The sequence below is a fragment of the Agelaius tricolor genome, unplaced genomic scaffold (genome assembly GCF_023055355.1).
Source record: "Agelaius tricolor isolate 1412-34295 unplaced genomic scaffold, bAgeTri1.0.p SCAF_17, whole genome shotgun sequence".
Classification (NCBI taxonomy): Eukaryota; Metazoa; Chordata; class Aves; order Passeriformes; family Icteridae; genus Agelaius; species Agelaius tricolor.
The window spans coordinates 18,842,022-18,865,251 of NW_027269277.1; the positions used below are offsets into that span (position 1 = coordinate 18,842,022).

General features: G+C 52.7%; 2 protein-coding genes across 2 annotated transcripts; both read left to right on the top strand.

Moving 5' to 3' along the window:
• The first annotated feature begins 386 nt into the window (after positions 1-386).
• On the top strand, positions 387-18,239 carry LOC139597439 (exocyst complex component 1-like). The gene is made up of 14 exons (XM_071442791.1): positions 387-590; positions 3,289-3,516; positions 5,125-5,257; positions 5,689-5,798; positions 6,505-6,654; positions 6,896-6,989; positions 10,999-11,108; positions 11,266-11,367; positions 11,855-11,925; positions 12,031-12,271; positions 12,662-12,845; positions 13,681-13,880; positions 16,148-16,342; positions 17,160-18,239. The coding sequence occupies exons 1-14, from the start codon at positions 402-404 to the stop codon at positions 17,313-17,315; spliced, it is 2,163 nt and encodes a 720-aa protein (XP_071298892.1). The 5' UTR covers positions 387-401; the 3' UTR covers positions 17,316-18,239.
• Positions 18,240-19,522: 1,283 nt separating this feature from the next.
• GLOD5 (glyoxalase domain containing 5) lies at positions 19,523-20,768 on the top strand. The gene is made up of 3 exons (XM_071442078.1): positions 19,523-19,759; positions 20,266-20,421; positions 20,616-20,768. Exons 1-3 carry the CDS (start codon positions 19,595-19,597, stop codon positions 20,766-20,768), a joined length of 474 nt encoding a protein of 157 aa, XP_071298179.1. The 5' UTR covers positions 19,523-19,594.
• Positions 20,769-23,230: the final 2,462 nt, after the last annotated feature.

Sequence of the window (23,230 nt, forward strand, 5' to 3'; positions counted from 1 at the left end):
CTTTTTCTATTCTTAGCCAGCCTTCTGATGAAATCCTTTCTTCTATTCTTTTAGTATAGTTTTAATATAAAATATATCATAAAATAATAAATCAGCCTTCTGAAACATGGAGTCAGATCCTCATCTCTTCCCTCATCCTTGGACCCCTGTGAACATGGTCACAATTCTTTGCTGGCCTTCTGATGTCTCTTTTCTTTTTTTTTAGTATAGTTTTAGTATATAATTTTCTTTTAATATAATACATATCGTAAAATAATCAATCAGCCTTCAAAAACATGGAGTCAAGATTCTCATCCCTTCCCTCGTCCTGGGGACCCTCAAACACCACCACACTCTTCTTCTCTCTGTGCTTCTCACTGCCTTGCCCAGGAAAAATCCTGAGAGAGAGCTGTGCCCCGGGGATGCAGCAGGACGGGCAGGAACGGGCAGAGGCTGAGCTGCAGGAGGGGCTGGGCACCTTGCAGGAGGGGCTGGGCCCAGCAGAGGCCATGGCTGTGCTGGCGCTGCTGGAGGAGCACGAGGAGCCCCTGCTGAGCCGCTCCGTGGCCTTTGCCGAGCACCTGGATCGGGAGCTGCGGGAGCTGGAGGAGGTAACAGAGCCATGGAGGGGCCTGGAAGGAGGGGCTGAGTCTCTGGGCATCAGCTGCTCTGGGAGAAATTCCGGGAGGAAAGGGAAGGGGAATGGAAAATTCAGGGAAGTTCAGGGAAGGGAAGTTCTGGGAAGGTTCTGGGAAGGTTCTGGGAAGGTTCAGGAAAGGTTCCAGAAGGGAAGGTTCAGGAAGGTTTGGGAAGGGAAGGTTTGGGAAGGTTTGGGAAGGGAAGGGAAGGTTTGGGAAGGGAAGGGTCTGACTGTGGGGTGCTCTGGGGCTGGCTGAGGAAGGGGAAGGGACAAAAGGTGTCCCTACAGAAGGAACAGCAGGATTCAGGGAGTGTGAAAAGGGGAGAAAAATGAAACAGAGCTGGAAGGAGATTGAAAAGGAAAATATAAACCAGTAGGAAGGGCCAGTGAAAAAGGCACAGGATATTTCCAGAATTCCTGGTGAGGATGGGGAAGCCCTGGCACAGGGTGCCCAGAGCAGCTGCGGCTGCCCCTGGATCCCTGGAAGTGTCCAAGGCCAGGTTGGATGGGGCTTGGGGCAGCCTGGGATGGTGGGAGGTGTTGGAACAAAATGGGCTTTAAGGTCCCTCCTGTCCCAAACCTTTCCAGGATTCTGTGGTTTTCCATGGATTTGGAAGGGAAAGGAGGAAATGAAACCAAGGAGCTCAAGGGTCCCCTGGAAGAGGATCCTTCAGTATCCCTGGCTCCCACCCCTGGGTGGATGGAACTGGATGGGCTTTAAGGTCCTTTCCAACCCCAACCATTCCATGGCTTTTGACTACTGAGCTTTACTGACTCCATTGGGGTTGCTGTGATTTATTGCATTTCTGCAGAGGAAATTTCTCCTTTAAGTGCTGGAACAAAAAACCTAGGAAAGCTGCTTTGAGCACTTATCTTCTGCTAAAATATCTGGGATTTTATGGTTGGTAGCCAAGGAAAAGGGGAAAAAATAAGCCAAAGGAAATATCTTAAACCATACAAGAAACCACAAACCCTAAATCGAACCTCCTTTAGCTGCAGAGTCTGCTGTATTCCCATATATGATTTATTACACTTGGAAGTTAATCTGGAAGCCCAAACTCCTGAGGTTTGTTCCTGCCAGCTCCTGGCAAGGAATTCAGGCACTTTTTGACTGTTCCCAGCTGTAAAACACCCTGGGAGAGCAACAAATACATCTTTATTAAGTTTTTTGAGATGAAAGGCACCGTTGAATACATTATTTTAATGCCCTCTAATGAATAAATGTGACTTCCCTCTAATACAAATTAATTAATGAACATTTCCATTTCCGAGCCTTAATCTCCAATATTAAATGTTATTAATCCCAGCAAGTTAGACCAGCACATGCATCCATTTCAATGTTTTCCCCACATCCCAGTGATAGCACCTTGGCTTTCTCTCCCATATTAATCACCCTCCTCTAACCCAGCTGTTCTGGGAATCACAGAAATCCCTGCACTGGCAGCAAGGAAAAGTTGATTTCTCCAAAGGGCAGGACAGCACGGCCGGGACACCGGGAGGCCAAAGGCTCTGATTTGGACATTGATATTCCTGCAGAATTCCAGGATCCCAGCACATGTGGAACTGCAGGCAGCTCCCAGCAGCTCTGTGCTGTGGCTGGATTTTATTCCTGTTCCTGGAGCCTCTAGAGAGCCCCTTCCCACAGCCCTGTCCCATCAATGTCACCGGGGATGCTCCCTGGGGTGACAGCCTGAAGGACTGGCAGGGACAGGCGTGGGGGAGGCTTCTGGCTCTAATTAAAGAGCAATTAATAAATGGGAAACTCTGGGCAGAGCTGGTGGGATGGGATGGGGTCCCTGGGTGTGGCAGGGAAGCAGAATTTGGAGCATGGCTGGTGCTTTTGGAGATGAGTGTCCATGGTTAGAGAGGATGGGAGAGCTGGGGGTGTCCACCTGGAGAGGGGAGCCCTTGTAGGGCCTGAAGGGGCTCCAGGAGAGCTGCAGAGGGACTGGGGACAAGGATGGAGGGACAGGACACAGGGAATGGCTCCCACTGCCAGGGGGCAGGGATGGATGGGATATTGGGAATTGGGAATTGTTCCCTGGCAGGGTGGGCAGGCCCTGGCACAGGTGCCCAGAGCAGCTGGGGCTGCCCCTGGATCCCTGGCAGTGCCCAAGGCCAGGCTGGACACTGGGGCTGGGAGCAGCCTGGGACATTGGGAGGTGTCCCTGCCCATGGGGTGGAATGGGAAGAGCTTTAAGGTCCCTTCCCACTCCAAACCAGACTGGGATTCTCTGAAATCTTTGGGGTGGACACTCAGGTGCTCAGGGGACTCCACCACTTGTGGAGGGGAGGGTTGGACACTCCCTGCAGTGACACCTTCCCAGGGCACACATCCAGCAGGGCTTGGTGGCCTCTCTGGACCGACGGAGATTTTTCTGCTCATGGCCAGATTTTCCTGGACACTCCCCAGGAATTTGCTTGCTGGGGCAGCTGGAAGTGCCCTGAGGGGACGCCTTGCCCAAGGCAGGGTTCTGTGTGCCCTGGCTTTGGGGACATGCAGGTGGCATTTGGCCAAGGTGGGACAGTGGCACTTCCACCAACATCCTGCGGGTCACAGCGACACGGTCCCTGCCGTGCCTCAGGAGAGTGAGGGACAGGACATTGGAGCCCAGGATGGTGACACATCCCTGCCAAGCTCTGAATCCCTCTGCTCCTGCTTCCCACAGGCCAACCTCCACGCCATCCTCTCCTCAGAGCAGCAGCTGGCCCAGCTGATGGGCACCCTTGACGAGGCCCTGGCTGAGGTGGGCAGGGTGGAGGAGACCCTGCAGGTGTGTGAGGAGCTGCTGGGGGCTGTGAGGCAGCAGATGGATCACATCCACCGGGAAAGCTCCCTGCTGCACCGCCTGGCCTCCAACAGGAGCAGGCTGATGGATGAGATCCTGTTCCTCACGGTGCGTGGGCTTGCCAGGACATTAATCTTCAGCTGGTGAATCTGCTGGGAAAAACTTCCAGGGAATTTTAAACACTGAGAGCTCTGATTGTCTGCAAGGGCTGTGGAGCTCCTCTGGCTGGGAAATGGGGATGGTGCTGCAAGGTGAGGATGGACAGAGAAGAGCTGGGATGTGCAGGACCCTCACCATGGCCCAGAGGGGTCTCTGAAAGGCCTTTTCCAGGGCAGGACTAGGAATGACAAAGCTGATTAAATAACCATGACCTGGGAATACAAAACCAACAATTAATGAACTAATCAATTAATTAGAGGCAGAGCTTGCAACACCAGGCCTTCCTCGGGCACCACTGCAGCTGTTCCTGAGCTGAACACTGGTTTTCATGGGGACTTCCATGGATTTCCTGATGGACACAGCAGCTGCTGCTGAGGGCAGCACTGGGCAGTCCCAGCCAGCAGAATTCCCAGTGGGATGGGAAGGGAAGGGAAGCAATGGGAAGCAATGGGAGGGTTGAGGGGCTGGGAAGGGATGAGAAGGGAAGGGATGGGATGGGAGGGGATGGAAAGGGATGGGAAGGGATGCAATGGCAGGGATGAGGGGCTGGCTGTGTGTGAGCTGTGCTCTGTGTGTGAGCCATGCTCTGTGGCTGTGTTTAGCTGTTTTTGGCTGTGTTTGTCTGTGTTAGGCTGTGTTTAGCTGTGCTCTGGCTGTGTTTGGCTGTGTTTGGCTATGTTTAGCTGTGTTTAGCTGTGCTCTGGCTGTGTTTAGCTGTGTTTAGCTATGCTCTGGCTGTGTTAGGCTGTGTTTAGCTGTGCTCTCTGGCTGTGTTTAGCTGTGTTAGCTGTGTTTGTCTGTGTTAGCTGTGGCTGTGTTCTCTGGCTGTGTTTAGCTGTGCTCTGGCTGTGTTTAGCTGTGCTCTGGCTGTGTTTAGCTGTGCTCTGGCTGTGTTTAGCTGTGTTAGGCTGTGTTTAGCTGTGTTAGGCTGTGTTTAGCTGTGTTTGTCTGTATTAGCTGTGTTTAGCTGTCCTCTCTGGCTGTGTTTAGCTGTGCTCTGGCTGTGTTTAGCTGTGTTAGGCTGTGTTTAGCTGTGTCTGGCTGTGTTTAGCTGTGCCCTGGCTGTGTTTAGATGTGTTTAGCTGTGTTTGGCTGTGTTTAGCTGTGTTTAGCTGTGCTCTCTGTCTGTGTTTAGATGTGTTTAGCTGTGTTTGGCTGTGTTTAGCTGTGTTCTCTGGCTGTGTTTAGCTGTGCTCTGCCTGTGTTTGGCTGGGTTTAGTTGTGTTAGCTGTGTTTAGCTGTGCTCTGGCTGGGTTAGGCTGTGTTAGGCTGTGTTAGGCTGTGTTAGGCTGTGTTAGGCTGTGTTTGGCTGTGTTTGGCTGTGTTTGGCTGTGTTTGGCTGTGTTTGGCTGTGTTTGGCTGTGTTTGGCTGTGTTAGGCTGTGTTAGGCTGTGTTTGGCTGTGTTTGGCTGTGTTTAGCTGTGCTCTCTGTCTGTGTTTAGCTGTGTTAGGCTGTGTTTAGCTGTGTTAGGCTGTGTTTAGCTGTGCTCTCTGTCTGTGTTTAGCTGTGTTAGGCTGTGTTTAGCTGTGTTTAGCTGTGCCCTGGCTGTGTTGCAGAGCCAGCTGCAGCTGAGCAGGGATCACTGTGCTGCCCTGAGCCGGGTGGATCTGTCCAGCCCCGCGGCCATCGGAGCCTGCACGGCTGCAGCGCAGGCTCTGTCCTCCTGCCTGGACCTCCCCATCCACCCCTGTGAGTAGGAGCAGGGATTCCTCCCACGGGATCTCCCTGCCAGGGGCGGGCACCTCTTGGAGCTCGGAAAGGAGCTGGGGAAGCTGTGGCTGGAAATCCTGGCTGGTGCTGTCTGTGGAAAACAGCAGCTCATTGTGGCAGGATGGAGCAGTTTCTGGATCCCTGGAAGTGTGCAGGGATCCTGGCAGGAAATCCCAAGTTTTCCTTGTGGTCACACTGGGCGTGTCTCCTTGGCTGAGGCTGGACTCATGGATTATTTTTATTTTTTATTTTCCACTCTTTGTCTGTATTTCCTTGGTACCACAGGAAAGCTTTTGCCGTTTTGGATTTATCTCAGGACTTCTTCCTGAGTTCCCAGTTTTCTGAGGGGTGTGGGTCTGCAGCTCCCCCAGATCCCCCCAAATCCCAAAATATCTTTTTTTCCCCCCGAGGTTACCGGAAGCTGCAGGCAGTGGCTGAGCAGCTGATCCTGTTTGAAACCCTCAAGCAGAACTTTGAGAGCTCCTTCATCAGCCACATCACCAACATCTTCGAGCTGCAGGTGGGCTCCACTCTTCATGGCAGCCTGAAATCCTGGGAAATTGGAATATTCTGGGGAGGTTGGGCCAGTGGTGCAGGAGATGCTGCTGTGACAGGATTGTCCCAAATTGTCTCTCCAAAGAGATCTTCACACACACCTTCCCTTTGTCATTGTCCCTCAGTCCTCAGGTTAATTTTCCAGGGATGTAGGAGCAATCCATGTTCCCAAAATCCCTCTGGTGGCATTCCTTAAATCCTCAGGCCTGGAGATTTTTTGTTTGGGTTTTCTTATTTTATTTTGGGGGTTGTTAATCTGTTTGTAACCTAAAATCCCAGGGTAAACCCCAATCCTGTGATCCTTTGATTAACACCTTCCAGCACTGATCTGGCTGTTTAAATGATTTGATGGACAAGACCCCTGTGGGCAGCAATCCCAGAGATTTCCTTCTGTGGAAAGGAGCAATTCCCAAATCCTTACTTCTTTAAATCCTTAGTGTTCAGTTCCAAGTAGCAGTTCTGAGAAGGGAGCTGGGAAGGAGCTGTGGGATTGCCATCCTTGGAGATTTGCAGACCTTGGCTGGGCACATCCCTGAGCAAACTTTTCCATCTGGATCTGCTCTGAACCTGCCCCACTCCAATCCCACCTGCACAGCTCTGCAGGTGCAGTGTCCCAGCAGATTTTCAAGGCTGTTTTATGTGGATTTTTTCTGTCATTTCTCTCCCTTCAGGGCAATTCCCAGGCCCCTGCTCTTGGTGCCCCCACTGGCACCATGGCTGCCCCAAGCCACAGACCCCACCACGAGGAGCTGCTGCCCTACGCCCCCCTGATGGCCTGGCTGAGGAGCACCAACCCTGCTCTGTTCTGGGACCTCCCCAAGGTAGGGCTGAGACCCTCAGCAAGCACTGCAAACCTTCCCTGGGAGCAGCCAGGTCAGTGGGGAGTTCCTGGTGGGACCTGGCTCTCACCTGAGCTTCCAGAGCTTCTGGGGATGTCCAGCCAGCCTGGAGCTCTGTGTCCAACAGGAAACTGGGGGATGCCAGCGTTGTGCTGAAGTGAAAGGTCTGTAATGCCCAGATTTGGACTTTTTGCTCTTACCTGGCCTTTCCTCCCCATTCCAGGTGTATTCCCAGAACCTTGGCAGGCTCTACGAGCGGGAAATCAGAGCCCTTTTTGAGCAGGCCAAGATGTCCCTGTCAGGAAGAAGAAAAGGAAGTGAGTGGTTCAAAATGTGCCCTCGGTGCTGCTGGGCAGGGTTTGGCACCTAGGGATGGTGACAGTCACCTCCAGCACAGGTGGCTTCCCAGGCTTGCTCCAGGGCTTTGTTTCCTGGCTCTGCAGGTGGCAGGGAGGGAAAAGCCAGCCCTGCTCCACACCAGGCAGTGCTGGGGAGAGCCTCAGCCCCATGAATTCCCCACTTTTGTTCAGCTGCTCCTCAGAGCTGGAGCTTTGTGTCCTTCCCTGTGCAGGGCTCAGGAATGACAGAGTGGTGGCTGGGATCGTGTTCCAGGCAGCCACAGGAGAGAGAGGGGGATGTAGAAAAGCCTGGAAAACAAAACCTGTTGTCAGCTCCCTTCTCCCTGGCTCTTAAAGATTCCCACTCCACCATTACCTCCTGAAAAACCCCACCAGGTTTTCCCTTCCCTTGCATGCACCTGCTCCAGGGGCTGGAGCTCCTCTCCTGTGAGGCCACGCTGAGGGATCTGGGGCTGTTCAGCCTGGAGAAGGCTCCAGGAAGAACCTGTAAATCCCCCATCCCTGGAAGTGTTCCAGACCATGTCAGACAGGCTTGGAGCAAGCTGGGATAGTGAGTGGAAGGTGTCCCTGCTGGTAGCAGGGTGGAATGAGGTGATTTTTTGGTCACCCCCAGCCCAAAGCATTCTGTGATTTTAGGATTCTCTAAAGCCTGGTCCATCTTTCATGCAAGATTCCCCAGACACTTTCCCCTGCAGGGGGAAGCCTGTCCCAGGAGACAGAGGGAATTCACAGCACTGTTTATGGAATGATTTCACAGTGAGCTGACTGCCAGGCCCTGCTGTCCCAAGGTGCTCATTTCCACCAAAATCGCTGGGTCTGACTCAAAATATTCCAGTCAGGTGTTTCTGAAGATAAAAAGAGAAACTGATCTGTCTCCTCTGGAAATTTTTTATGGCCCACAAGTCACATTTTCCCTCATCAAAACAAAGGGCTGTAATGGAAATTTCCAGGCCAGTTTGGCCCAGTTTGAAGGTCAGCCTGGTGTGTTTTGTTCATCAGAGTCAGCACTTCCAGCTCTGCACTTCCTTCAGCACCAGTGTCCAGATCCCAAGCCAGGGGATGAAGCTGAAGGAAGGGAATGGGGTTGGTGGCTCCCACTTTTGGGGTTCCTCACACCAAAAACATCCCCACCACCAGCTCCTCCTGCCCAGCATCACTGCCCCTGGGAAAGACACTCAGCTGCTGGGAAAACAGGGGACCTCAAACCCTGGGATCAAAGCAGGATGGGGAGTGCTCACACAAATACCTGCACAGCAGTCCGGGGAGAAAAGGAGGAAAATTTCACCTAAATAGTCCTAATGGCACCTAAATGGGCACTACTGGGCCATTTATGGGAATAAAGTTGTTAAATTAAACAACAGGTGGTGCAGGGCGTGGGTGGCAGCCAGTCTGCCCCATCCCCTTCCATAAACATTAAACTGGGATTTCCTTCCAGTATTTTATCCATCTTTAAATCCTACACGAGCCTGTAAACCAGGAGGGATTAAACCCCAGGGGAAAACCCTTGGAAGGCTACAAGGTGTTCCTGCTCCAGTAGAAATCAGCCCAAAGTGTCTGCCCAGCACTGGGGCTGCTCCACGGGCAGGACAGGGTGAATTTTGTTGTCCTGGGATGTCCCCACTCTGCTCCAGAGGATGAGGACAGGTCTGGGACAGGCAGGAAGCCCAGGGGCTGTTGAGCCCATCCTTGATGTGAGCACAGCATTGGAACAACCTCACAGTTCGTGAGAAAAGGGGGAATTTTTAGCAATTTGTGCCCACAGAGGTGGCACCTTCCCCGGGGCTGGCGGCGTCCCAGGCGAGCTCCCTGTGCCGTCTCTGCAGCAGAGCAGGGGCACAGCATCCCCCTCCTCTGCAGGGCAAGGTGACCCCTTCCCAGCCCCGGGACAGGCCAGAATTCCCGGGGTGGCTCTCCAGGGTGCTGCACACGCTGCAGGAGGCGGCCCCAGGGCTGTCCCTGCTCCCGGAGCCTCCTCCTGCAGCTGCAATGTTCCTGCAGAGCTGGCTGACCCAGCCGGGAGGGTTTGCAGGGCAGCTCTGCCTCTGCTGAACTTGTGCAGGAACCTCAGCCAAGGTCCTTCCTGCTCATGGATGGAGGCCGGGCTGTGAGGAAACCTGCCCAAAAACTTCCCTCATCCCTTCCCCAAAACTTCCCTCATTCCTACCCCAAAACCCCCCTCATCCCTGCTGGAAAATATCCCTCATCCCTGCCCCAAACACCCCTCATCCCTGCCCCAAAACACCCCTCATCCCTGTCCAAAAACTTCCCTCATCCCTGCCCAAAAACATCCTTTATCCCTGCCCCAAAACATCCCTCATCCCTGCCCCAAAACACCCCTCATCCCTGCTGGAAAATATCCCTTATCACTGCCCCAAAACTTCCCTCATCCCTGCCCCAAAACATCCCTCATCCCTGCTGGAAACACCCCTCATCCCTGCCCCAAAACATCCCTCATCCCTGCTGGAAAATATCCCTCATCCCTGCTGGAAAAAATCCCTCATCCCTGCCCCAAAACTTCCCTCATCCCTGCCCCAAAACATCCCTCATCCCTGCCCCAAAACATCCCTCATCCCTGCTGGAAACACCCCTCTTCCCTGCCCCAAAACATCTCTCATCCCTGCTGGAAAATATCCCTCATCCTGCTGTCAAAAATCCCTTATCCCTGCCCCAAAACATCCTTCATTCCTGCCCCAAAACATTCCTCATCCTGCTGTCAAACACCCCTCATCCCTGCCCCAAAACATCCCTTATCCCTGCTGTCAAACTCCCCTCATCCCTGCTGTAAAATATTCCAGTCCGGGTCTCCAGGCCATTTCTTTTGTCCTGATTATCCCAGTAAATTTTTTGGGTTGATTCCCTGCCCTCATAAAAGATTTTATTTATGGCACCACCTGCTGATTTCTTGCCTTATGTGACAGGAGAGTGAGTTTAGAAGGCAACCTCGAGCTGTTTATAATTAATTAGGGGCCAGTAATTAAGTCCTTTCTCATTTTGCCATTCCATTTTCTGCAGGCTTGTTAAATTCTTTCCCATTTGCTGTTGGAGGATTTATTTTTTCCTGGTTTTGCCACTTTCCAGCTGGTGAAATTATAATGAAATGGTGAGAAAAAGGCCAGGAAGCAGCTCCTTCATTTAGTCCTGGTTTTAGCAAGGCTGAGGTCGTGAGCAGGGCTGGCTCATCCCTCATCCCTGCTGAGCATGGAGCTCCCAAATCCTTCCCAAAGGGAAAACCCTTCAGGGAGTGTCTCAAATAGAAATATTTGAGTTACTGTGATTGATGGAGAGGTGACCTGACTCCCCCAGAACCTTTGGAATAGGGGAATGATTCCTATTTCTGGAAATAATTAGGAAATAATCTGGATGTTTCCCCACTGATTCCTTTCAGGGAGTAGAAAAATGTTTTTTAAACATATCTTTCAAAGGATTTTTTTCAACTTTTCCACTCAGGCCAAGCCCCCAGTGCTAAAACTGCCAATGTTGGAGAAATATTTTTATTTCCAGGTGAAAGATTTTAATTTTAAAAGGGCATTTTTTGAGAAAAAGCCATTCCCACCTCCCCTGGATATTTTTTTATGGCAATTTACAATCAAAATTAAGCACCAAACAATTTTCCTGAGGCTTTTGCAGGTTTTTGTGCTGATCTCTTCTCTTATCCCCTGGGATTTTCACCAACCCAGCTGTCAGGAGTAAGCACAAGGCAGCAAAGGGATAAACACCTCAATCAGTGAAATCAAAAGGCAGTTTAATGAAACAAAAATAATGAAAAAGAGGGAGAAACAAGTGAGAAGGCAGATAAAAAAATGGGAATTTCATCTGCATCTCCCATTTATCTGAATGCAACTGGAAAAGATCAATTCATGCATGAGGTCAGACATAAAAAGAGACATTTAGGACTTTAACTATCCATGACTCCAGGAGCTGGAGAATCCCAGAAGGAGGCGGTTTCTGACATCCCCCACCTGTGCAGGTCTGCAGGAAACGTGGGAGAAGCCAACAGGGATCAGGCAGCCCCGGTGGAGCCTCCCCTGGAGCAGGGACAGGCAGGAGGACGCCCTGGCCAGGGGCAGCATGTGCAGGGTAAGGAGCTGAGGGCTCCTCAGGGGTTCCTTGTCCCTCCCTGGGCAGAGCCTGAGGCGCTCCCTGTGCTCCCCATGTCCCCTCAGTGGACACGGAGCTGCTCCGGTGTCCCCGGTGAGTCCCAGAGGGTTCCCAGACCCTGGGTGTTTCTCAGCAGGTGTTGGAGCAGGTGCTGAGCGAGCTGCAGCCCCTCTGCACCTCGGAGCAGCAATTCCTGCAGGAATTCTTCTGCCTCAGCTGTGACTCCGTGGAGCTGGAGGTGAGGGTGAGCACCGTGCCCTCTCCAGGCCCATTTCCCAGCCTGGCTCATCCGTGGGGTACCTGGGCTCTCCTGGGCTCCCATCCTCCAGGAACCAGCAGTGGGGATGCTTAAGAGGAGAATGAAATGGAATTTAATTCACAGCTCCAGGAAAACCAGGGGTCTCCAAGCATTAAACAAGAGGCAGCAGAAATAAATCCAGAGCTCATTTTCCTGGCTGAGGGAGAGCAGACAAATCATCATTTTGTGGGTTTAGGTGGAATATTGGGGAGGAATTCCTCCCTGTGAGGGTGGGGAGGTGCTGGGATAGAATTCCCAGAGCAGCTGTGTCTGTCCTTGGATCCCTGGAAGTGTCCAAGGCCAGGTTGGACAGAGCTTGGAGCAACCTGGGACAGTGGAAGGGGTCCCTGCCCAGGGCAGGGTGTTTGGGGTCCATCCCAAACCACTCTGGGATCCTTTGATAATTTCCACTCTAATCTTCTTTCAGGGATCTGCCACTAAGGCAGGAGAGCCCACGGCACCTCCAGAGGACCCTCCTTGCACCAAGAGCCAGAGCCAGTATGTGGGGGCAGGGATACCCTGAGTCCCCTGACAGGACACAGGCTGAAGTGTCCCCTCCCAGTTAATTCCTGACCTTTCCCATGGTTTGGTTTGGTTTTCAAGGCCCAAAGAAGCCACAGCCCATCTGCTGAGTGAGATCTTCAGCTGCCTGGAGCCAGAGCTGAGGGCATTTCTGGATGTCTGCAGCAAGGTTCAGCCCCTGGGCTGCCTGCAGGTCCTGGTGACCCTGAGTGACTCCGTGCTGGGGACCCGGGGCCCTTCCTCAGCTCCCCCCTCGTCCTTCCTCCACACCCTCCTGGGGAATGTGCTGCTCCTGGCCAAGAGCAACTTCAACAAATTCATCGTGAGTGTCCATGGTGGGAGGGAGCCCAACATACCTGAGGGATGTTTGACCTCTTCCAAAAACTTCCAAACAAAACCATGGAGGCTGGAGAAGACCTCCACCATCACTGAGTCCAAGCTGTGCCTGATCCCCAGCTTGTCCCCAGCCCAGAGCTCTGAGTGCCACATCCAGGTGTTCCTTGGACACCTCCAGGGATGGGGACCCCAAAGCTCCCTGAGCAATGGCACAGCTCCATGTCAGCCTCCAACAGGGGGTGTCACATCCTTTGGCATTGCAGAAGGCATTGTCAATGGCAAAGCCCTCCCAAACCCAGTTCCTTGCCTTGTTTCCTGGCCTGTGCTCCTCCAAACGAGGCCAGATCTGACAGTGTCACCTCTGTGTCATTCTCAGGGGACCTTGTGCAAGGAGATGGAGGAGGCCAAGCCTGCCAGCAGGACCAGAGGGGGGATCCTGCCCTGTGTCAGCCGCTTCCAGGAGCTGGTGGCCCTCTCTGAGGAGATGCTCCAGACATCCCAGCGCCGGGGGGAGCTGGACAGGGCCCAGCTCAGGCTGGCCAGCAGCGTCTTCAGCAGCAGTGAGTGCCAAGGCTGGGTGCTCTGGGCAGGAAATGTCCCCCTGCAGCTGCAGGAGTGACCAGCTGGGCCACCAGGGCAGGGAGAGCTGCCTGTCCCTGGCACTGAAATCTCTCTGCACATTCCAGGTGTGGCAGGGTGGGAGCTGCCTGTCCCCTGAGCCTGCACCTCAAACCCCTTTCCCTGAGCAAGGTCCTGGGAGCACCAGGCAAATTCTGGGTGCTCTGTCACAGGGGGATGGCCCCAGGGGGGTGACAGGGCTCAGCTTACACACAAGGCTCAGCTTTGGATCCAGTTCCAACATCTCCTGCCCCACTGTGGAGGGAGAGCTCCTCACAGATCAGTCTCCTCTTACAAGGTCTTGGGAGCCAGAAAAACTCCCCCAAAACCACCAAGGTGTGTTGGTAGGGAGAGAGAGGTTGGGAGAGTGGGGTGGGGAGCTTCCCGTAGATCCCTGTGTTGTCCCAGCTGGAGCCTTCAGCTTGCTGTCAGTGGAAATATCCTGTTTTCCTGCCTGGAGAGGACCCGAGGGGCTGCAGAATTCCCAGCTCTGACCACAGATCAGGAGGTGGTGCAGAGGGGCAGCTCCCACCTGTGGGTGAGCCTGGGGTGACCCATAAATCCATGGACATGGACAACAATCCATGGACCATGCCAGGCTGCAGGAATGTTGGCAGGGAAGCAGGTCAGGCACGGAATCATGGACAGGGATCAGGATTCGTGTTATAATGACTCCCTCTGAGGTCAGATGGTTCAAATGAACCATCCCAAAGGCACATCCCTCCTGAGAGCCTGCAGAGGCTTCTCTCCACACCTGACTCCCTCCTTCCCTCCCAGTCAGCAGCCTCTCCTCAGCCAACCTGAAGGTGAACACAGATATGGTGATGATGGAAAATTTCCACCACATCCACAAGTTCCTGTGCCAAAGGAACATCCCCTGCCTGGAGGGCAAGAAGAGAGAAGCCAAGCAAAGGTGCAGGGAGCACATGGAGAAATACATCACCACTTATGTGGGCCAGCCCCTGGAGAGCCTCAAGGTGAGCACAGGACCCTGGCCTGGGCCTCCAAGGGCTCTTCCCAAAACTCTGGACTAACTGGTGTTCAAATCTCCCTGCCCTGGATCCAGTCTGGGATTATGTTACTTTGCTGTCACAGGATATGAGAGCACCTGGATTTCATTCTGCTCAGGGATTCCCAAAATCCTGGCATGGCCTCCTCCAGCTCTCCCTGTTTGAGCACAGACACCAAGGGAAGGTGCAAAGGGGTGTGAATAGTGCAGGAGCCCATTCCTGTTTCTTGGGAACAATTTGTACATTTAGGAACTCTAAATCCTTAGGACTTAGGGTATTTCTCCACAGCAAAATTGCAGCAGGAATAGCCCAAAAGATTCTTGGGCTGTATGAAGAGACAGGAGGATGAAGGAAGGGATTATTCCCTTGTCCTACAGCAGATATGGAATGCCCTGTCCAGTGCTCCCTTCCCTGACCACTGCTGGGTCTGGCTGTGCAGTCCCACCTCAGCAGCACCACAGAATCCCAGGCTGAAGGGATCCCAAAGGATCACCCAGTGCAAACTTCACTGCTTGGATGAGATTCTGTAGCTCCCTGTCCAGTGCCATCCCGAAAGCTCCAGTGGTGGGACTCCATCACACCCCTGGGCAGGTGTGATTGACCATCCCAGCTTGTTCTCACTGGAAAAGTTCCTGATATCCAGACAATGTGCTCAGCCCTCCCTTCCCCAGGGAAGCCTTTCCCACTCCCTCTTCTGACAATCCAAACCAGGTGTGGGTTTTTTCATTTTCCTGCTGCCTTGTCCCTGTGCCCATTTCCAAATGGTGAACCAAGATATGGGGGGCAGAATTCCAAAGCATTGCTGGGGAGCTTGTTCCCAGTTTGTTCCCAGTTTGTTCCCAGTTTGTTCCCAGTTTATTCCCAGTTTGTTACAAGTTTGTTTGTAGTTTGCTCCCAGTTTGCTTCCAGTTTGTTCCCAGTTTGTTCCCAATTTGTTCCCAGTTTGCTCCCAGTTTGTTCCCAGTTTTTTCCCAATTTTCTCCCAGTTTATTCCCAGTTTTTCCCAGTTTATTCCCAGTTTGCTCCCAGTTTTTCCCAGTTTTTTCCCAGTTTGTTCCCAGTTTTTTCCCAGTTTGCTCCCAGTTTGTTCCCATCCCCATTCCGGTTGCGTGCCGACATCTGGCAGATCCCAGCTCTTTTTTCACAGCTGCCTGGGCTGATCCATCCAACACTTCCCAAGTGGCTGCTTTGTTAACTGAGCTAAGAGCATCTGGCTCTGCTAACTCAAACAGACATTCCCTCCTTCCCGAGGCTGCAGCTCTTCCGCTCCTTCCCTCTCCCTAAAATGTCTCCCAGATGGAGCTCAGCTGGAATTATTTATGGGACCTGTTACTTCCAATTTGTTTCCAGTCCTTGCTGTCAAACATTTGTTGGCTTGGCTGGAAAATCAGTTCTGTGTCTTGTGCTACCTGAGCTCTGCTATGGCTTCAAACCCTCCCTTTCCCAAGGGAAAAGATCATTTTATTGCTCACAACAAAGTGAGTGAGATATGAGAGCACCTGAAAATCCTGGCATGGCCTTCTCCAGCTCTCCCAGTTTTTCTTCACCAAGAGGAGGTGCAAAGAGGTGTAAATATTGCAGAGGCCAATTCCTGGTTCTTGGAAACAATTCATACATTTGGGAACTCAAAATCCTTGGGATTTAGGGTATTTCTCCACAGCCAAGTTGCAGCAGGAATAGTCAAACAGATTCTTGGGCTGTATGAAGTGACAGGAGGATGAAGGAAGGGATTATTCCTTTGTTTTACAGCAGATGTGGAGTGTCCTGTCCAGCTCTGGCACAGATGTCAGGAGAACTGAGAAAATTCAGGTTTTGCTTTACACCTCTGCAGGTTCTGGGATCCCCCTTCCCCACCTCTGGCTCCAGACCCTCTGTGGGGAGAAAACTGGGGGGAGCACCAAGGAACTGGAGGGATTTTCCAGCAGTCCCATTGCTCCATGGGCCTGCAACCCTTAGGGATGCTTCTTGTTGAGCAGGGAGGGGAGAGAACCATGAAATTCCCTATGTTCTGCTTTCCTGGAGGATAAAAATCTCCAGCACTGCATTAAACATCCTTAAATTCTTCATTTCAACTGAATTAGACATGGGAACTGAGGGCAGCACTCAGGTGTTAGCCCTGGTGCAGGAATCCACCTTGGGATGGCTCCTCATGGAATGTCTCCTTCCCTTCCCTTCCCTTCCCTTCCCTTCCCTTCCCTTCCCTTCCCTTCCCTTCCCTTCCCTTCCCTTCCCAGAATTTCTTCGAGGGGGTGAAAGCCCGCCTGGCTCAGGGGGTGAAGGAAGAGGAGCTCAGCTTCCAGCTGGCCTACAGCAAGCAGGAACTGCGGAAAGTCATCGAAAAATATCCTGGCAAGGAAGTCAAAAGGGCCCTGGAGACCCTCTACAGGACAATCCACAAACATCTGTCCCCTGAGGAAAATCTGCTGCCGGTAACCGGAGTGGGATGGTTGGGGTTCAGGACTGCACTGCCTGGATGGCTGCAGGGGCAGGGGAAGGGGCTGAGGTTTGCTTTTCCAGGTGGTGTGGCAGCCCATGGAGCAGGGTTCTGCTTTTCCAGGTGGTGTGGCAGGCCATGGGATGGGGTTTTTGGTTTTCCAGGTGGTGTGGCAGGCCATGGAGTAGGATTTTTGGTTTTCCAGGTGGTGTGGCAGGCCATGGGATGGGGTTTTTGGTTTTCCAGGTGGTGTGCTAGGCCATGGAGCAGGGTTCTGCTTTTCCAGGTGGTGGGCAGCCCATGGAGCAGGGTTTTTGGTTTTCCAGGTGGTGTGGTAGTCCATGGAGCAGGGTTCTGCTTTTCCAGGTGGTGGGCAGCCCATGGAGCAGGGTTTTTGGTTTTCCAGGTGGTGTGGCAGGCCATGGAGCAGGGTTCTGCTTTTCCAGTGGTGTGGCAGGCCATGGGATGGGGTTTTTGGTTTTCCAGGTGGTGTGGCAGGCCATGGGATGGGGTTTTTGGTTTTCCAGGTGGTGTGGCAGGCCATGGAGCAGGGTTCTGCTTTTCCAGTGGTGTGGCAGGCCATGGGATGGGGTTTTTGGTTTTCCAGGTGGTGTGGCAGGCCATGGGATGGGGTTTTTGGTTTTCCAGGTGGTGTGGCAGGCCATGGGATGGGGTTTTTGGTTTTCCAGGTGGTGTGGCAGGCCATGGGATGGGGTTTTTGGTTTTCCAGGTGGTGTGGCAGGCCATGGAGCCGGGTTTTTGGTTTTCCAGGTGGTGTGGCAGGCCATGGGATGGGGTTTTTGGTTTTCCAGGTGGTGTGGCAGGCCATGGAGCAGGGATTCATCCGGCAGTACCGAGAGTTTGAGGAGCTCATCCAACGCTGCTATGCAGGAGCAGGGATTGCCCTGGACTTCACCATGGAGGACTTGCTGAGCTACTTCAACTCCATCACCATGGCCAACATGTAGGGAAATCCCTCTCTGGATGTTGGGAGCAGCTCAGGAGTCCTTGTCTGCAGCCACTGAGGAGCTGAACACAAAACCATCCCAAGCTGGATATTTGGGTTCCTACCCTGCACTTAATCCTAATCTCCGACCTGTTGGTCCTAGACTAAATCTCTCTTGGGGAAGTGGAGTTGTCAGACCCAAACCACAACTTCCCTGCTCCAGGAAACCATTTTGCCATCAGGAAATGACACTCCAGGCCTCAGATTTCCCCCTAAGTGAGCGCTGGTGCCGCAAATACTCAGCAAAACATTCACAATTGAAAAATGTCTTCTCTCCAGGGACTTTCTCCTTTTCTGTGCTCAAATTTCAGTGAGCCTGAGCTAAACCAGAGGTTAAACCATATGGAAACACTCTGAGTGAGAGGTGTTCCCACATCCAGGTATCCCAACAGGCACCGCTGCTCCACGGCTCTCCACTGAAAGTCATCCAGCAGATGAAAGTCCAGAGCTGTAAATATTAATGGATTTATTGCTTTTAGCTCAGATTTACTCACATCTTAACTGGAGTGGAGAAATGTGCAGTTCCAGAGATCCAAACCGATCCTGCAGGGAATTCCTGCTTTTAACCTGTTTTTGTTGGAATCTCCCTACAGCAACTCACCAATATATTGCCATCCTGTAAATGTTGTCTCTGTTTCTTGGGATGATCATGGGGCTCACATGTTGTCTGTCACAAGCTTCTTCCTAAACAACTGAAGACTTTGAACTCCTTGATATTTACCCCACAGGACAAAGATTATTTTATTTATTTTGCATGTCAGAAAATTATCTTGGAGGCAAGATTCCCTGTGCATTGGCAGGGAGGTGGGAGGCTGCTGTGGCTGCTTGGACAGCCCCTCTTCTCCAGGGATATCCTGGATTCTTCAGTGGGAGCTTTAAACCAGAACATAAAGCCAACTTTCCCTTGTAAAGGGAAAAATCCAGATTATTTTCCCGGGATTTTTCAAGCAGTTGGCCTTTGGGTCAAGGTCCACCTCTGCAGGGAGCAATGTTTAGAGCTCCTGTTTCCAACCTCCTCATTCCCTCCCTTTGTCCCGTGACGTGGCTGCTCCCAGCAGGAAGGGGATGGTCACAGGAAACCTCCCAGCACTGCCTTCCCAGCTCTTCGTCCCTCTGCAGGTAACAGAAATTTTGCAGCCCCGTTTCCTTCCAGGTTTTGGCTCAGGGGCTCACCTGGGAGGGGAGGGCAGGAGGTGGCGGCTGTAGGCTGGGACATGAAGGTGCTGAAATTTGGGAGCACCAGAGAGAACTCCTGGGGTGAAGGGATTTGCAGAGGGGTTGAGCCAGGTGGCTCCGAGGTTGTTGAGCACCAAACACAGCAAGGAGGGGCAGGGATCCCTCTGGATCTGCTGGTGGCTCCCCCATAACCAGCGCAGTCACTGGGCACAGCCCAGGGCATGCCATGGAAGGGGATAATGGGATCTTGCTCCAAACGGGCTCCTCTGGCTGCAGGGAGCAGACATCCCAGTGAAACTGCACCTGGCTTTACACTGCCCCTGCTCCTGTGCCAGTGGGGCTGGGAGATCTCTCCTCACCAACCATTTCCCATGCAGAATCATGGAATCATTTAGGCTGGAAGAGCCCTCTGAGGTCCTTGAGTCGAACCATCCCCCCTGGCCTGCCAACACCATGTCCCTAAAAGCCAAGGGTAGTGCCAGAGGGTCTGAACCCAACCTAAGCCACCAGGAACCTGTGACCCCAGCCTGGTGAGTCCCCATACCCTGGTGCTGTGTCACCCTGGGCCCCTGGCTTCACCCTCTGTCTGGTGGTGACATCTGGCAGCTCAAAGACAAATGACAAGAAGTGTTCCCAGATGTTTCCTGCTGCTGTCCCAGGCCCCAGTTTGTCTCCAGTGTCTGGCTTGGCTCCACCTGGATGAGTGTCCACACCTGGGAGGACCCCAGAGGGGGCTGGAGAAAGGATCACGCACATGGTCCCATCCTTGGTGCACAAGGGGTTTGTGTGTTGGACCTTGGCATCTTGGTGACATCAGCCCTCAGCGATGTCACCCAGCTGGTGCCCACACCTGGCCCAGCCAGGGGCTCTTACAGGCTCGGTGTCACCAGATGCAGACCAGAGTCCAAGGCTCTTGCAGGGACAAGGATTTATGGCTTCTGTACTTCTGCCACCTGCAGGACAGAGGAAAACCCGGGCGATCCCTCTCAGCCCTCAGCTCCCTGGACCATTTTCCATTTCCCTGCACAGCTGGATGCTCCTAACTTCCATATTCTCTGGTTTCCCATGCCAGTTCCCAGCCCTGAGAGCATGGCTTGGAAGGAAGGGGGCACAAGCCCACCCTCATGTTTCATCCAGCGCCTGGACCACCTTGTGCTGACTGTGAAGAGCATTGAGGAGACTGTGGCCTTTTATTCCAAAGTCCTGGGCATGGAGGTGGTGACTTTCAAGGTAACCCTGACCTGAGTTAGCAGGACCCCACCAGGCCCCCAGGGTGAAATGGGTGCTGAGGGTGTAAGGGTAGGTGATAGTCTGTGATACATTGTACAATTGGTTTTAATCAACTGGTGGGATGTCACTGGGGCCAAGTATGAAAAATCACACTCGATAATGTTAACAAAATTACAAACACAAAAATTAGAATGATTTCTACTAGACAAAATAACATCGCTGTTATCAATTTTTACAGCAGCACAGGCAGTTCTCAGGCATACACACCCTTTTCCAGTATATATGAGCAGAGTTTTCTGGTCAGTGTCTGGATGAACTTCGAAGTGGCAAATACTCTGTTCAGTGTCTAAACACACATCCTGGGCATTAATAGTATTGCTTTCCCAAAGGGTGCAGTGGTGGGGGGCCTGGTGGGGTCTTGCTAACTCAGGTCAGGGTTTCACAATGGGTGCTGAGGGTGTCCAGCCCAGGAAGCCTCCCTGACTCTGCCTTTTCCTCTGGAGCAGGGCAATCGCAAAGCTTTGTGCTTTGGCCAGCAGAAGTTCAACCTGCACCAGGCTGGGCAGGAATTCGAGCCCAAGGCTCGGCGCCCCGTGCCCGGCTCTGCAGATTTCTGCCTGATCACAGCAGAGCCCCTGGAGCAGCTGCTGGAGCATCTGCAGGTAAGGCAGACCCAGAGTGTCCCCGGGGAAGTGTCACCCCAGGAGACACAAATCCAGGGACTCTAATGGACACTCTCCTGGGGCATGTCGGGGTTGTCTCATTGTCTCATCCAACAGTTCATGTTGTCAAGGCTGGGGGAGGAGGGCACAGTGATGATATGACCATCAAACCCCTGCTTTCCTGTGTCCTCCAGGCCTGTGGGGTGGCCATTGAAGAAGGCCCTGTGGCCAGAACTGGTGCTGTGGGTCCAATAACCTCCATCTACTTCCGAGACCCCGACGAGAACCTGGTTGAGGTTTCCAGGTACTGCACGGAAGTGGCTGCAGGCACTGAGGGGGAGCCCTGACCACAGCCCATGCTCTGCCCGGGTCCCAGCAGAAGATGGGGTGCAGAGGCCAGGTTGGGCTGGCCCATTTAAGGGTCCAAGCTTTAATTGTGTGGACCTGGGACAAACCTCCAATCATAGCCACAAAGTAGGGCTGCAAGGACCTACGTTGGGAGTTTTCCCAAGGCAGCCTGCTCCGCTCTGCTCTGGGTGTGAATCCTGCTTTTATGCATCATCATGGAGATTTCATGGCCTTCTGGGAAGATCTGCCCTGTTGCTGCTGTACTGCAATTGCCGGGACATCTTCCCTAATTCCTGCTTTCCCTTTTGCTACACTGTCCACCTGCCACTCCTCTCCAGAGTCACAGGTGGACAGTGTAGCAAAAGGGAAAGCAGGAATTTTCCACAGTTGGAAATTTCTGTCTCACTTCCTCTCATCCTCCTGCTTCTTGTCTCAAGCTGCCTGGTGCTGGTGGCTCTCCCACCACACCAGAGGTTTAAATCCAGCTGTGGCTGTCCAAACACATTCCTCTCCTGGGGTTTTGGAATTTGGCCTCGGTGTGACACTCAAACACTCCTGAAACTGAAGCTCCAAGTTTCATCCTCAGCTCTGTATCAATAGTTGGGAGGTTTCTGTCATTCAGGAGTGGAAAAAGCGGGGATGAGGAGCCTACATGAAGAGCAAAGTGTCGGAAGTCCAGGAGTTCACCTGGATTTATGCAGGGATTGAGGATGGTCTGATACAGAGGAGTCTGACTCTGATGGCTCCTGGTTACCTGTGGGACTGTCCTGAGTTTTCTTCTTCATTTAGTTATTTAAAAAGCCATTTCAAAGTTATCTAAAAAGTATAAAACAATGAAGGACCTGGGGATTCTCAAGCAGAGCAGTTCCGAGGCTGGCCACACCGAGGTAGCATCGATATCCTCACGGGAACAGCGCTGGAGAGGAGGGAGGACTCTTCTGACCTCTACAGTGCAAATCCTCTATAAAATTGAAACAATCTCTGAATCGTACTCATTTTTCTTTGCTGGAATTCCGTGGGAAATCCAAAATTCTTCATGGTGTGAAAAAAAGGCAAGGTCACAAGATATTCATTGCTTTGGATGATCAGCAGAGATGAGCTGGTTTTCATTGAGTCGTTTGTGGGAACTAAAGACAGGAATGCCATGGGAGAAATCCACGGGCATCTCCTCGAATGGAGATCTGGGAAGGGATCCCAGGGAGGGATCCCCGGGAGCGGAGTCCCCTCGGCCCCGGCGCCCGCGGAGCATCCGGCGGCTGCTCTCCAGGGTGCTGATGTGCCCCGGCCGTGTCCGGCTACGGGAGAGGGTCAGAGCTCATGGGGGAGGGTTAATCCCCATGGAACAGGATTGGTTCCCATGGAAGAAGGCCAATCCCTACAGGAGAGGTCAAAGCCTGTGGGAGAGGGTTAATCTCCACAGGAGAGGGTCAAAGCCATGGGAAGGGGTTAATCCCCATGGAACAGGATTGATTCCCACAGAAGAAGGCCAATCCCTACAGGAGAGGTCAAAGCCCATGGGAGGGAGTCAAAGCCCATAGGAGAGGGTCAGAGCCCATGGGGGAGGGTTAATCCCCATGGAACAGGATTGGTTCCCACGGAAAAAGGTCAGTCCCTACAGGAGAGGTCAAAGCCCGTGGGAGAGGGTTAATCTCCAAAGGAGAGGGTCAAAGCCATGGGAAGGGGTTAATCCCCATGGAACAGGGTTGGTTCCCACAGGAGAGGGTCAAAGCCCACGGGAGAGAGTCAAAGCCCATGGAAGGGGGTCAAAGACCATGGGAAAGGGTCAAAGCCCATGGGAAAGGGTCCAAGCCCATGGGAAAGGGTCCAAGCCCATGGGAGAGGGTCAAAGCCCATGGAAGGGGGTCAAAGACCATGGGAAAGGGTCAAAGCCCATGGGAAAGGGTCCAAGCCCATGGGAAGGGGTCAAAGCTCATGGGAGAGGGTCAAAGCCCATGGGAAAGGGTCCAAGCCCATGGGAGAGGGTTTTGTTCCCTCCACTGGAGCTCATCTTGGTTCTGTCCCACACATTGATCCCTTTAAGGCCTGGAGGACCTGCCTGGCTCCAGGGCTTTCTCATTCACCTCAGGGTGAAACACAGAATGACACTTTTGGGGATCTCACACCTGACCCAAACCAAGGGAAACTCAAAACTTGTCATGGAAATTTATCAAGTATTTGGAATGTGCTGCTGATGGAGGAACTTCTCTTGGAGTGATGGTGTTGGAGCACTGGAGGCTTTGCTGGCTGGTGGTTGTGGTTGTCTCTGGGAGAAAGAACCTGTGGGGCTCAAGATTTTTCCCTGGATGAACCACTGGCCACAGGCCAGCATTGCAGTTGTCCCTGTCCCAACCTCTGCTGGGCTCCCCATCTATTGGAAGAGCCTCTGTATTGTGAGTATTCCAAATAAAACTGATGGTTTACACAACACAGCATAAAATCTTTATGGAGAAAATTTCATTCC